The 13,352-nt window shown below is 32.5% G+C and overlaps 3 protein-coding genes across 3 annotated transcripts in view; 1 reads left to right on the top strand and 2 right to left on the bottom strand.

The window, feature by feature from the left end:
* The window catches only part of ced-6 (PTB domain-containing adapter protein ced-6), a 47,245-nt gene extending 40,020 nt beyond the window's left edge, over window positions 1–7,225 (bottom strand). Inside the window, exons 1-2 of the mRNA XM_013321438.1 lie at window positions 7,075–7,225; window positions 6,839–6,958 (exon numbers count right to left, since the gene is read on the bottom strand). The gene's annotated coding sequence lies outside the window, so the exon portion shown is untranslated. The remainder of the gene's footprint in view (window positions 1–6,838; window positions 6,959–7,074) is intronic.
* An 874-nt stretch (window positions 7,226–8,099) lies between these two features.
* On the top strand, window positions 8,100–11,043 carry LOC106124161 (uncharacterized). Its single transcript, XM_013320632.1, has 8 exons — window positions 8,100–8,184; window positions 8,687–8,795; window positions 8,966–9,044; window positions 9,192–9,304; window positions 9,618–9,754; window positions 10,198–10,683; window positions 10,752–10,826; window positions 10,964–11,043. The coding sequence occupies exons 1-8, from the start codon at window positions 8,174–8,176 to the stop codon at window positions 11,001–11,003; spliced, it is 1,050 nt and encodes a 349-aa protein (XP_013176086.1). The 5' UTR covers window positions 8,100–8,173; the 3' UTR covers window positions 11,004–11,043.
* Window positions 11,044–11,475: 432 nt separating this feature from the next.
* On the bottom strand, window positions 11,476–13,281 carry LOC106124152 (uncharacterized). Its single transcript, XM_013320621.1, has 2 exons — window positions 13,149–13,281; window positions 11,476–12,801 (listed from the first exon to the last, which is right to left on the bottom strand). Exon 2 carries the CDS (start codon window positions 12,782–12,784, stop codon window positions 11,573–11,575), a length of 1,212 nt encoding a protein of 403 aa, XP_013176075.1. The 5' UTR covers window positions 12,785–12,801; window positions 13,149–13,281; the 3' UTR covers window positions 11,476–11,572.
* Between the last annotated feature and the right edge of the window lie 71 nt (window positions 13,282–13,352).

Below are 13,352 nucleotides of genomic sequence, written 5' to 3' on the forward strand. Positions count from 1 at the left end.
ATATATGTTTCAAAGCACGCCCTAATCCAAAATCTTTATATATATAATTCTTCTGTGAGTGTGTATGTCACTGAACTTCTCACAAACGACTGGACCGATTTTGATGAATTTTTTTGTGTGTGTTCAAGGGGATCTGGGAATGGTTTAGATTCACAATTTTCATCAAATATTAACTTCATATTAATTTATTCAAATTAAAGACGTGTAGACAGGACGTCTGTCGGGTCCGTTAGTATTGTATAAGGACCAACATTTTTTTTTTTGCTTGCTTATGATTTTTTTTTAAATTAATTCAAACTTAACGACATAAATTAGGTATACATATTTGCAGTTTTAAGATATGAAAAGTTTTTTACCGGTTTAAATTATAATTTTTCACTTTTGAATAATGCCGTCCACATTTCCTCAGTATGGCATATCAATAGGTCAGTATTTGTCAGACTTTGTTTTTCCAAAACTCTACAAATTCCGGTTTGTAAATACCTTTATTTGTATTTGGTATTTCCAACACATTTGTTTACAATCTACGTGTATAATAAACATTTATCGTCACTATCCTGAAGTAAATAAATTAGGGTAAAAACAAAAGTTTAAGTAAACATACTTCGCTATGAAAAAATACATTTTCAATCTAATATAGTCAACATTTCACTCCAAAAACTATAGTAAAAAAATCTTGATTTACAATAAACTTATATATAAAACTAGCTGTAGCCCGCGACTAGGTCCGCGTCGATATTTAAAAAACTTAATATATAGATATGTTAAATAAAAGGCAGCTCTTCAAAGCATAAATTCGAAAAAAAGAATAAATAGTATCATATGTCCATCACCTGGCTCTGCGTTACTTCCTCACCAATTTTCAACCATATCGGTAAAGCCGTTCTTGAGTTATAAATAGTGTAACTAACACGACTTTCTTTTATATAAAATATATAAGGTTCTCGTGTTAGTTACTTAGTTAGTCATACTGCTAAAAAATGGCCTGAGGCTTCCGAAGGTCTAGCTTCGGCTACTATTTTTTATTACCGTGCGGACGGAGTCTTACGGTCTTACGAATACCTACTTTTTCAAAGTTGTAACCCGAATACGCCCCATAAATATTACTTCCTAAACTTTTTAAAGTAAGATTTTTTTTATATATTGCAATTACAATCAAAAATAGCAAAAAAAGATGCGCAGGAAATGTTTCTTTTACTGATATATGACTAATTGACATTGTTTACTTTACGCCCAGTTTTTGTTATCATGTTAATCGACATTTAGGAATGTTTTTCCATGCTCTCGGTTCTCGGAAGCAAAGCGGACAACGCCCACGACAAACTGACAAACATGTGTTTTGTTTGCGATAATATTAATACAATATTACTACAATAAGTAATAAAAATAATTTATTTACAACCAAATGTACTTCTTACTAATATTTTTGTTTATCATTTTTATTAATTATTTACATCCTTATACATATATATACTTATAATACATAAACTCTTAAATCTATGATATAAAATAAAATTTAAAAAAAAAAAAAAAAACCGAATAATTAACTAAAATATGTTAATAAAAGGAGTCCCTTTAGGCAAGGTCCCGAAGATACTGGCAGCGTTCCCCCTCTGTACAGCTAAACTAATTCTTTGACCGAGGTAGCTGCCAGCTCTTCGGTCCCCTGTGATGTCGATTAATTTTTTGGAAATGTCCTTAAAAAGTCTTAAAGCGCTAGGACCCCACGGACCAAGGGTCTCGACGCCGAATGGGACAAAATGATATTCGGAGCCTAGACCCCTGTATTTGCATGCTTTTGCATTTTCAACATTTTACTTATATTATAAATGCAAATGTTATATGTCTGTTTGAAGATTTCTCCAGAATGGCTGCATGTTGCTGAAATTTGGCATAGATGTAGAACATAATCTGGAAGAACATATATTATTATACATATATATATATATATTTGTTAAGTGTTTTTTTTTTATTTTCCGCGTTCACGGAGTCGCGGCCAACAACTAGTTTGAAATAATAATTAAAATGTAATGAGCAACTAAAAAAACTAATGGTTAAAGGTACGGATTTCCGACCACGTGGTCGAGAGTTCGAATCCCGCCTTTCGACTACTGTCGTACACCATATCCTAGCACAAGCGTAGAGCTTAGTTAGAAGAAATATTAATAAATTCACAAAAATCTGCTAATATTTTATTAAAAAAAATCTATAAACGAGAGTCATTCTCCGATCCCGAGTGAGAAATTCGGGTAAAGAGAGACACCTATTAACGATATTAATCACGTAAAAGTCGTGGCTACGTAATATTAGGGAGTGGACGGGGATTAGGTCAGCAGAGGAACTGTTTCGCCTTGCTCTTGACAGAACCAAATATTCCAAGTTAGCGGCCAACCTTCCAAGACTGAAGAGGCACTAGAAGAAGCCCATTTAAATGTTAAAACAGAATAGTGTGTTTTATGTATACAATTAAAAAACACAAAGACGTAAAAACTCTAACTTAATTACAGCGTACAATTTCTACGGGAACATTAAAAACAATTGAAAAACATAACGTTTTGTTTTTAAACTAAACTATGGTATGTTTCAATAATATTCTGAATTATGTATTCAAATGACAAAATTAAGCAAAACATATATTTAATTACGTTTTAAATTGTATTTTGGACAACCTTAGTAATAACGATTACGTCATTTTTAACTGACAAAGGTTGGTAGTATTGTTGAGATGTATAATAAAATTCATAACATTTTAGAATTCTGCAATTTTTGGTAATACAAAAAAGGAATACTGGCGTGAATTTATTACAATGATACACTGAAAAAACTTAATGAATTTGTTCGTAATTACTAACGATTCTAGATAACATTTAAGTTAATTTTAATCTTAAAAAAATTAAAAATAATTAAACATTTTAACCTTCCAGCTCTCGCCTACGATTAAGTCCGCGCAGAATTAAAAAAAGACTTAATAAGTAGCCTATGTATTCTTCCAGGCTACGTCATATGCCAAATTTCATCGAGTTCTGTGCAGCCGTTCTGGAGATAACTTCAAACATACGCCTTTTTTATAACAGAAAGGGGCAAACGAGCAGCGGGAACATCGAGGTGTTCAATGACGACGTCAAAGTGATCCTATAAGGATTCCGTTTTTTTCCTATGAGATACGGAACCCTAAAAAATAACAATTTCATTTTTTTGATTTACATAACAACATTTAATAACATAATAACTTATAGTGGGGTATCCCCTAAATAGGTTTAGCACACTTTCGTACGCACGTGACCGGGAAACCAAACACAACACCCTGTAATTGGGCAACAGTTTCTGAATTGGCTTGATAGCTTACTTTCTAGTATTTAACTTTCGCTTGTTTTCTAATAATTCTGCACGTCGTCACTAATTGTTTGTACTTACTAAAGGAGACGTTTTATTATGAGTAATTTGTATTGTTGTTGGTTGATTTCTTTTTTTATATAATAATTCTAATAGCCTAATGGTTAAGGGTACGTATTTCCGATCACGTAATCGAGGGTTCGATTTCCGCCATTCCACTATTATCACTACAGACTACAGTTAGTAAATAACCAAAAACCTGCTAAAATAATAAAAAATATACTAGTTTTGAAAAAAAACACTGGCCAAAACGAATTGACACCTAGAATCTTAACCAAATTCAAAATAGCTGTGCTTTTCGCGCTTATTTCAAATAAAGTGGAAGTCCAACAATATTATAACCCGATCCGTGAAAAGAGTTACATCTGTTATGAGATGTAACTATATTCATCAGATGGGTCGATATATTTGCTTCAAAAAGTCAGACAAAACACAAGAATATTTCTCATAAAATACATGTTTAAAATCATTTATCGAAATAAAGAATAAAAAAGCTATATTTTCGAATATTCTAACGTCTTGAAGCTGTTGCAAATGCTTAGCGGTGGTTAACGGTATAGGTCACTGCTTACTGTGCGACAGAGATAGCAATAAGTGTCACTGAATGGGGTGATACGAGATGCAAAGTTTAGGTAGAAAGACCGCGACTGAACAACGTTGAAATATTTCCTTACAAATATTATAAAGGTGAATGTTTGGATGTATGGATGCATGATTTTTCAAGAAGGTAAATCTCAAACGGCTGCATAGATCTAACCGAAATTTTACTTAGATGTAGAACATAGTCTGGAAGAACATATAGGGTACTAATTAAGTTTTTATTTAACGAAACGCGGACGCGGTCGAAGGCAACAGCTATCTTAATATATGCAAAAAAAGGTAGTTTATTGTTACGTAACGTGTTTTGTTCTAGAAGAAGACCTTATTTTTTTACAATTTGAATAAAGTTTTATACGAGTGAAAGCGTAATTGAAATTAAAGGCTATTTGATTTATACAGGCCATTGCGTCGATAGCGGTAGACTTTGATTGCATAGAATAGAAAGTTTTTATACTACGATAAAACATGTATATACAGTAACACGTATTTTTTTTTACACAGAAAAATGCAAAATTGCCAGATGAAGTTTTTAATATTATACTTATCCTGTCAAAATTTTAATAGCAAAATTACATCGGCACTAATTATTTTGACTAAAATAAATCTGTAAGGTTTATAAATAAATTTATATTTACGAGTAATAATTCTAAATTAAACAAAATTACGGTTTACACTATTTTTTTTTCATAAACGTTAATTTTTATTTTTAAGTTTAAACCATGGAATGGTTTTTCTTCACTGCCAGTTGTTTTTTTTTAATTGGCAGCCCTGCATGGTCCCCAATCGCAGCATTCTCGGTTTAAGGGCCATAAAGAGTTACCTAAGTACACTTGACGTTTAGCCTCGCAAGTGAAACGTCCATTGAATGCCTTTTCAAGGCAATATTGTATTAACAGCCAATATTTACAAAAAGTTTACCACTAACTTTGTATTTAAAATAATTTAAGGATTGTTTGAGACTCATAGGAAACCATAACCATAAAGACACTCAAGAAATAAGCTACAAGTATCTTTTTGTTTTTAAATTACTAATTATTAGGCGCTTCGTATATAAAGCGATGTAAATTATAGAAACCTTGCAATTTAAGTCGCTAAGCGACTTAAACTACACTATGCCTTATTGAACAACGGCACGCATCTACATTTTAATGTCAACCCAGTCGCTTGCAACCTTTTTGTCAAAATCGGTCATTAGTAGCTTCTATTTTCAAGATGGCGGAGCAAATCTATACAGATGACGACTCGAGTCGACGATACTACGTTGCCTTGTGTACATAGCGCCTTAAGTTCATTACCTTAGTACGATCCAGTTTAACGACACTCAAATGTTTTTAAAAACATTAAATATGTAACGAGTCAATTTTTTTCTTAAACCTCTTCTTTTTGAAAAAAAAACACAGAGATATCTATATATTTTCTACATTTGTTTCAAATGTGAAAACTTAATGTTGCAACATTAAAAATATGTATAGGTTATCCCTACGTATTACGTAAGCGAGACGAAAATCGCGAGTCACACGAAACATCGATTTGGTTTCGCATAACAAATATTTCGAACCGGTTTTAGAACTGTAAAGTCAGCAAACATAAGGAATTTGTTTTCTTAAATATTGGGGCAATATATCTTTGCTTATTTATGTTTAAGAAATATGCAAACATATATATATTATAGGTATTTAGAATCATTAAGCACTTTAAATAAACAAAAATATTATTACTTTGTCGAACATATCCCGATAATTTTTGTAATTTTGTAAAAAAAATAATAATTTATACGTAAATTTATTTAAATTTTATAAACTCGTACGACAGATAATTATCAAATTAATTAAAAAAAAATTGCAAAATGACAAAATTGTAGGATACCGAGTGTATTCTTTTTTAAAGTAAATTCAAGGCCTATGTAGTCATGAGTACAATGGCTTACGAATTTTTTGATTGTAGACGATAAACTCTGTGGTACGACGATGACAATTAAAACCTAAAATATTTTGCAATCATTTTACGCCGCCTGAGCAAAGGTAGATACTGAATGAGGCCTACTTATTTTTAAGCATCTACAAAAACAATTATTTCTCAAAGCCAGTCCCAGGCAATTGCGTCATAGTTGCACAGATTTACACACAAGACAGTGAGACAATATTTTAAACGTTCCAATACTGGCAGTATTTTTATAATTAAAGCAGAGATTGAGACTTCTATTTGTCACAGTCCTAGCACATTGCTGTCTTGCACATTTATATTTACGACTACATGCATATCAACGACCAGAAAAACCTTTAATTTAATTCACAATGAAAGTACACAATACTGTAATTTTACATGGTAAAAGTGTAGTAAGTAGTTTACCAACCATAAAGATTATCCGTACGTGAAATTCCGTTAATTTATGAATTAATTGCATTCGTTCTGAATCGAGGTTAAGCCGCGTCATAAACATTGCGTGAATCAATGTGGGTAAACAATACAATGTGGTCTCTTTGTTAATACACTAATTTAAATCTATACTAATAACATGAAGATTTTATTTTTATGTACCAATAAATTCCTGGAACAATTAAAAAAAATCTTTTGTCACAAGAAACCTACACTAACACTGAGTAACATAGTAGACTACATATCTTTTCATTTCAATTCCGCGCGGACAAAGACGCTGGCAAAAGCTATTAAAACATAAACACAGTTTTAGAGAAAGCAATACATTAAAATAAATTAACGACGATTGTGAAATACTTTAAAATAAACACATCACAATTTAGTCCGCACCGATGCATTCAACCCTAAAAAAACGTCTGGAGAAAGCGTACAAATAAGAAGCATTGAAAAATAACTTTTTATAACTCACCTGAACGATCAACACTCGATTTCACTAAACAACCAACGTCTATAAGGCACTTTTTTACAACAAAACAAACTTCGGTTTTTATATCACAAAACAAAAGAGCAACTCGTTCACTCGGTGTACCTGCGAAAGAGAGCCCAGTATTACAATTTTATATAACTGTTACTATACCTACTTCCTACAGAAGTTTTGCGACCGGTTCTTCTGCTTGATTTATTTAGAAAACTTGCAAAACTCACAGTTTATTCGCTTATACGATGATTGGCGCTGTCATATGTTTGCCAGGTACAACTTCTTTTTGTGCTGTTGATTTTGTGTTAACGTGTAAAAGTCGAACACTGCCGTGTACCGAACATGCGCTCACGCCGGCCCCCCGATAGCGAATGGCGGGCGCGGGCGGGGCGGACGGCGGGCAAAATGCCGCTATGCGAGACGCGAACACGATGTTACCAGGCTTTAAAAGAGGCTTTGTGCTATTACAAACATAATTTTAAATACCAAATGTCCAAATCTATACCTTATTACCATACAAAATCGTCGATATTGTGTTCAATTTCAGTTTTACAGTTACGTATTGAAGTTTGTAATTAAATGATCGCGATAGTGCGCGTACAAAGGATTTAGTTATCGTAGGACAACGAAGAAAAAGACATAATTGAATGCAATTGTGTTTAAAGAACTACTGATGATTTCACACGTTTTGATGTATCTACGCGTCCGAAAGGCATTGGTGGTCGTTTAGAAACAGACTAATCAACAGTACTTATTACAATGTTACTATGATAGATAGTGGCATAGTCTTTTTTAATTTTGTATTATAATGTTTAAGGTTTAACTTATTAGTTATTTGTAGATTTATAATCATTGAGATCGCTGTTTAATATCTTCAAATAACAGTGTAGTAGAATCTGTAGCAGTACCTAGCAGTTACTGCATAAATATCACCCCAAATACAACCAATAAAATACCAGGACCAGTCGGAAGAAATATGCGTTGTTTCTATGCATTTTGTCCTATGTGTGCCAAAGGCTTAGTCCTAATCCTCTTACCCTTCATGATATTTCTGAGTAAGGAAATAAGCATGGGAAGGGGAAAACAATTAAATAATTGTATATAAATCCGTATGTCCAAAGTAAAGATGTACTCAATTTTGAGTATAAATTTTTGCCAATTTTTTTCTTAAAACATACCTTCATGGATGTTATATGAGACCTGCATTTAGTAATTTTTTATATCTATTTTTACCTTTCAAAGTTACGTCAAATCAATCAGTTTTATTTGTTCCGCCAATTTGTATTTCATATTTATATTTAATTTAGTTTTAACTTATTTGATATTATGAGTCATTGGTAAGAATTTTTTTTATTAAAATGTATGTATTTAAATGTAAAATATGCAACAAATTACTCAAGACCATAGTCGAAATACCTAAAACTTATTATCATGGGCTCACGAGCATCGCCAGCCGATAATCTAGTCTAGTTTTAGGGTAACCAGCGACCATTAATTTGTTGTTATTCGAAGTACTTTTCATATGTATTTTACTCCACCTTCAAGGCGACTTTTATGTCATCCTTTAAATTTTAAAAGACATTTTTAAACTTTTATAACAGTAGGTTTGCAAGACACGAGTAAATGTTCGGGTTGTACTATGGAAATCTCCTCTCCTAGACAAAGTACATTCGCTCCGTAGTGATTCCATAACGGACTTCAAAAATATATAAAAGTGACAATAACTTTCGATTCGATGATTGTCACGCATCACTTCTATACGCTTCGGAGCGAATGTACTTTGTCTAAGTGGCTTGGTCTTTGATAATAATAACTTCAAATTTTAATCTATTGTGACAGTTGTTCGCAATGTGATTTCACGGCGAAGTTCGAAAGCGCGTTGATGATGCATAGACAACTACATCACAACTGTGCAGCTGAAGAATTTCCAACACTGGATAAATTAAAGGTAAAAATAGGCTAGTCTCTAAGTAGCCTATTATTGTACCAATAATCACAATTGAAGTAAATTGGATTGCCGCCAATATTTACCAGCAGTTTTTGTAACAACATTCACGGTAGGGCTTTCCTTTAGTAAAACAATATTCTATACTTACTAATACTGCCTTCTTTTTAAAGAATAAAACAAGCTCATTGCCTTTAATGAAGAAAAAGGAAAGATCTTTTTCGCCATGTAGCGAAGGAAAAGCCTTAAAAGGTAAGTTGTTTGTTTTTAAACAAATATTTTTTTAAACTTGAAGTTGTGTGATAAAACATTTGCACCTTAGATTGTTAATGTTATTTTATAATATTATTGACTGGTAGTTACCTCGTACATTTTTACCTGTTTATGCCTGGATCACAGGTCCGAGTCGAACGTCATCTGCGACGCGTCTTTTCGATAAGCTGCGCACGCGCATCTGCCGCAGCAAAACACTCTTCGTGCACCAAGAAGAAGGCGCTGAGAGCGTCGTTACAGTTAGACATTTATTACATACCACTGCCTACCAATCTGGATTCGGGCCTGAATTGCGTTGTTGTAATTTACAAAATTACAAAGACCAAGCCGTTCGTGTGAATTAGGTGACCTCTATCCAGATGTGCCTTCAAAAAGTAAATTCAAACAAGAAAAGAATAACGATTGTGACCCCCCTCCCTCGTATAACCCTAGACAAATGTAATACTTCATAACCAAACCGTCCCATACAAGAGACTTCAACGCTTTCCAGACTAATCACTATAAACTTGTTTGATTTTAGATTTTTTTTTATTTCAAAGACATTTGTTTTAGGAACCATCTCCACGGAATCATAGGTCTACGAATCTGTTAAAGGATCATGCACTGTCAGAGTGCACCACAAGAACTATATTACATGATGGAAGACCTGAAAAATATTCCTGTCATCTGTGCTCCTTTGATGCTGATCGGTAAGACAACATAATATCAGAAGCGAAGGTTTGGAATAAGTTGCCATCAGTATTTTCCTCCAGCTGCATTGCTTTCTTCAAGAGTAAGGTGAATAAGCATCTACTAAGATAGCGCGTGATATCTTTCAATTGTTGTGTTAAATATATAAATTACCATTGCCGAAATACTTCTAAAATAATATATTATTTTCTCTTTTTTATAAATAATGACCACAATACATCCAATCTCTATTAACTCGTAGGTTTGAAATAACAATTGTTAAAGGTTACATTCTTAGAAATTATGGAATAATTGCTTAAGCAGCTGCACTAACATTTCCGTAATTGATTATAATATTCCATAGACAATTTAAACGTTGTTGTCGACGTAAAAGCAGTTCCAATAGTTGTTTACTCTTTAAAATTACATAATAAAATATATGAAGAAATTTCTTATGTTCCAGCATAACAGTTCTAGACAGACATCTACTGAACCATCATAAAATCGGCCTAGAAAATCTATTAAAACTTGTCATGTCTAAAACAAAAGACGGACTAAGCGATGACGCTTCAATCATAGATGAATACGGAATGAGACAACCTTACTATAAACAAGCAGATAATATAATAGAAGAGGGTGAATTTATCATAGAAACGGTAACACCGAAGATTAAAATACTAAAACATGCAGCTGTCAACACTGATTTAAAATGGAACGATATACCAGAATTAAAGAACAACTATAGAATGATTAAGAAAGAACTTGAAAGACTAATCGATAGTCCGATAGAAGACAATCAGAAAGACAAGCTGTTACTTAAAATGCAGAGTCTAAACGAATGCATGTGTAAATTTGTGGATTCATCAAATACGTTAAAGAAAGTTTTAACCAAGAATATCCTTAAAAATGAACACACAAGTGGACCTGTCTTTAGTCTAGGATTAGGAGAGTAAGCATTACAAGGTATAAATAAAGCTATATTCATGTAGAGTTATTTATCTTTATAATCTGTTGCAGTCAAGAAACACCTCGTGAATGGGAACGTCCTCACAGCGAGAAGTTAGAAAGAAATAAATGCAAACATGACATTAGGTAAAGTAACCTTTAAATAATTTTGAAACTCCATTTGAAGTCATAACTTCAGTTCAGTGAAATAATTTTATGGTAAGATAAAGTATCTTAACACGGTTAAAAAAAAGAAAAACTAATTCTGTATTTTCTGTTTTCAGAGGCGAGAAGAAATGCTCAACGGAGAGTTTTTATTTTTGATTTTATTTTTTTTAAATTTATATTTTACTTTGTATTGATCAATTAAAAATTAAATTAATAAAATTTTATAGTAATTTGTATATGTTTTTATTACAAACTAGCTGTCGCCCGCGACTCAGTCCGCGTGGATATATAAAAAAAAAACTTAATTAGTGTGGCCTGTGTGTTCTTTCAGACTATGTTCTATACTTATGCCAAATTTAATCGAGATCCTTTCACCTGTTTTAGAGATATTTAAACACCCATCCATCCATCCAAATCACATCCATCTAAACATTCGCATTTATAATATTAGTAAGTTGAATAAGAAGCAGCACTTCAAGGCATAAATTCGAAAAAAAAATCCTATGTTCGTCTCCTGGCTCTAAGCTACCTCCTCGTCAATTTTCAGCCATATCGGTAAAGCCGTTATAAATAGTGTAACTAACACGACTTTCTTTTATATATTTATATAGATTTGAATCTATTTTAGCTGCTTGTGGCTACCACTAAACTGATATGGTCAAAATTTACCAAGTTAATTATATTTGAAGGATATATTAAAATATCAAAAATAAATAGTGTATAAATCAAAAGCTAGTACAACTATCCCCGTCATTAGTTTCTTCGTAACAGACATGGTGGTGACATCTGTTGTCTTTGCACCTTTGACAGCAATGATCACACACATCGTGGAACTGACGACAACCTGTATGACAATGGGACACGTAAGCACCTTTCCCACACACCTTCTCGCAAGTCCTCTGCTGGCAATGACAACTTGGCTTTATCAAAGAATCACCACTGGACAGCAGATAATTATTCGTCTGACAACATTTACAATGTTTCTCCTCCCCTCTTTTGTCTTCTCGATTTCGATCATATGAAAAACGAATTTTACTACCACACGTTGTCATTTCATGTCCGTTCTTTTTATTAACTCTTACAACTGGTAACACTCGTGGTCCGTTTCTTATCAAAGGTCGATTACCATCGTCGGTATTTTCAATTAGTGCGTTTTTTCTAACTGTCGCAAACATTCTATTTACTTCCTCAATCGCATCTTTTGATTTAGTTTTCTCTTTCAAAGAATGTTTCAATTCCTCTAATTTCATTTGGGGTATAGATGAAGATTTGTGTTTTATAAGATCGATTGAATATTGTGAATTCCTGTCTCTTTGCGGTTGAGAGTAATTAACAATTGTGAATTTATTATTTTCGGATACATTACTTTCAGCTATGGATATATGGTACATCTTGCTAATTGTTAATTTTGGTTTAATTTCACTTTTAATTCTCCAACTTTCCGTTTCAACACATGCATCTTTAACGATAACAGTTTTATTATATTTCTCTTTTTCTACGCAAATTTGTTTCTTGCTTTGGAATACAGTTAGTACTTCATTTAATAGATTTAATCCTTGTGTGACGTCTGTCTGTGATGTTTGAACAGTTTTGGTGCTTGATGTATGATCGCTCATTCTTATAGCTTTCTCTTTCACTTCGCATTTATCTGGTTTAAGTTTTTCTGGTAAACCTTCCCAACGGTAATGTACACCTTTCTGACAAATAGGACATGATTTAGATTTCCTTTTATTACATTCTGGTTTCGCGTAGTCGTCACATTTAGATTTGGTGTTAAGGCAAATGGAACAGATAAATTTTGTATTATCATCAGGTTGAGAAAATCTTTTAATGATTTCCTTTTCATGATTCATGTTCTCATCAGCTTTTAACTTAGAATATTGTTTATATGTTGTTATCTGTATGTACACTTTGTTGTAGAAATTATTGGATATCATATGAACTCAGAGACGATCTGAAACAAGTATTAACTTCAATTGTATTAATATAATATACTAAATTCAGTTAAGTAGCCAAAGAACATTCAAATTTATTACTTGACTAGTTGTCGCCCGCGACAGCGTCCGCGCCGAATTAAAAACAACTTAATTAGTAGCCTATGTGTTTTTCTAGATTGTGTGCTACATTTATACCCAATTTCATCGAGATTCATACAGCCATTCTGGACATACCTTCAAACAAACATCCCTCCAAATATTCGCATTTATAATGTTTATAAGAAGTAATATATATTACATTTAATTTTGATTAAAAAAAGAGATGTTTGTATTGATTTTCTTTTATTTACATTTATGGACTTACATTAGATCTTATCATGTTTCTTTCGATTTTGAGTAAATGTTTCAAACGTATTTTTAACCTATTATCGATATTAAAGTGAATAAAAATATTTATATCGAAAATATCTCTTCATCAGTGAAACTGACGTGACAAAACTGTCAGTGTCGCACAGACAAAACTGTCATAGACCATAATGGTTCTGGCAGTAAAAAACATGGAAGAAAC

Source organism: Papilio xuthus, unplaced genomic scaffold (assembly GCF_000836235.2).
Source record: "Papilio xuthus unplaced genomic scaffold, Pxut_1.1 DF825946.1, whole genome shotgun sequence".
NCBI classification, from domain to species: domain Eukaryota; kingdom Metazoa; phylum Arthropoda; class Insecta; order Lepidoptera; family Papilionidae; genus Papilio; species Papilio xuthus.

Excerpts from the sequence above, each read along its gene's own strand:
- LOC106124161 (XM_013320632.1), top strand. Across the intron at positions 8,796-8,965 it reads CAACACTGGATAAATTAAAG|AATAAAACAAGCTCATTGCC; the intron begins GTAAAAATAGGC and ends TTCTTTTTAAAG. Across the intron at positions 9,755-10,197 it reads TGCTCCTTTGATGCTGATCG|CATAACAGTTCTAGACAGAC; the intron begins GTAAGACAACAT and ends CTTATGTTCCAG.
- LOC106124152 (XM_013320621.1), bottom strand. The coding sequence starts at position 12,784 with ATGATATCCAATAATTTCTACAACAAAGTGTACATACAGATAACAACA.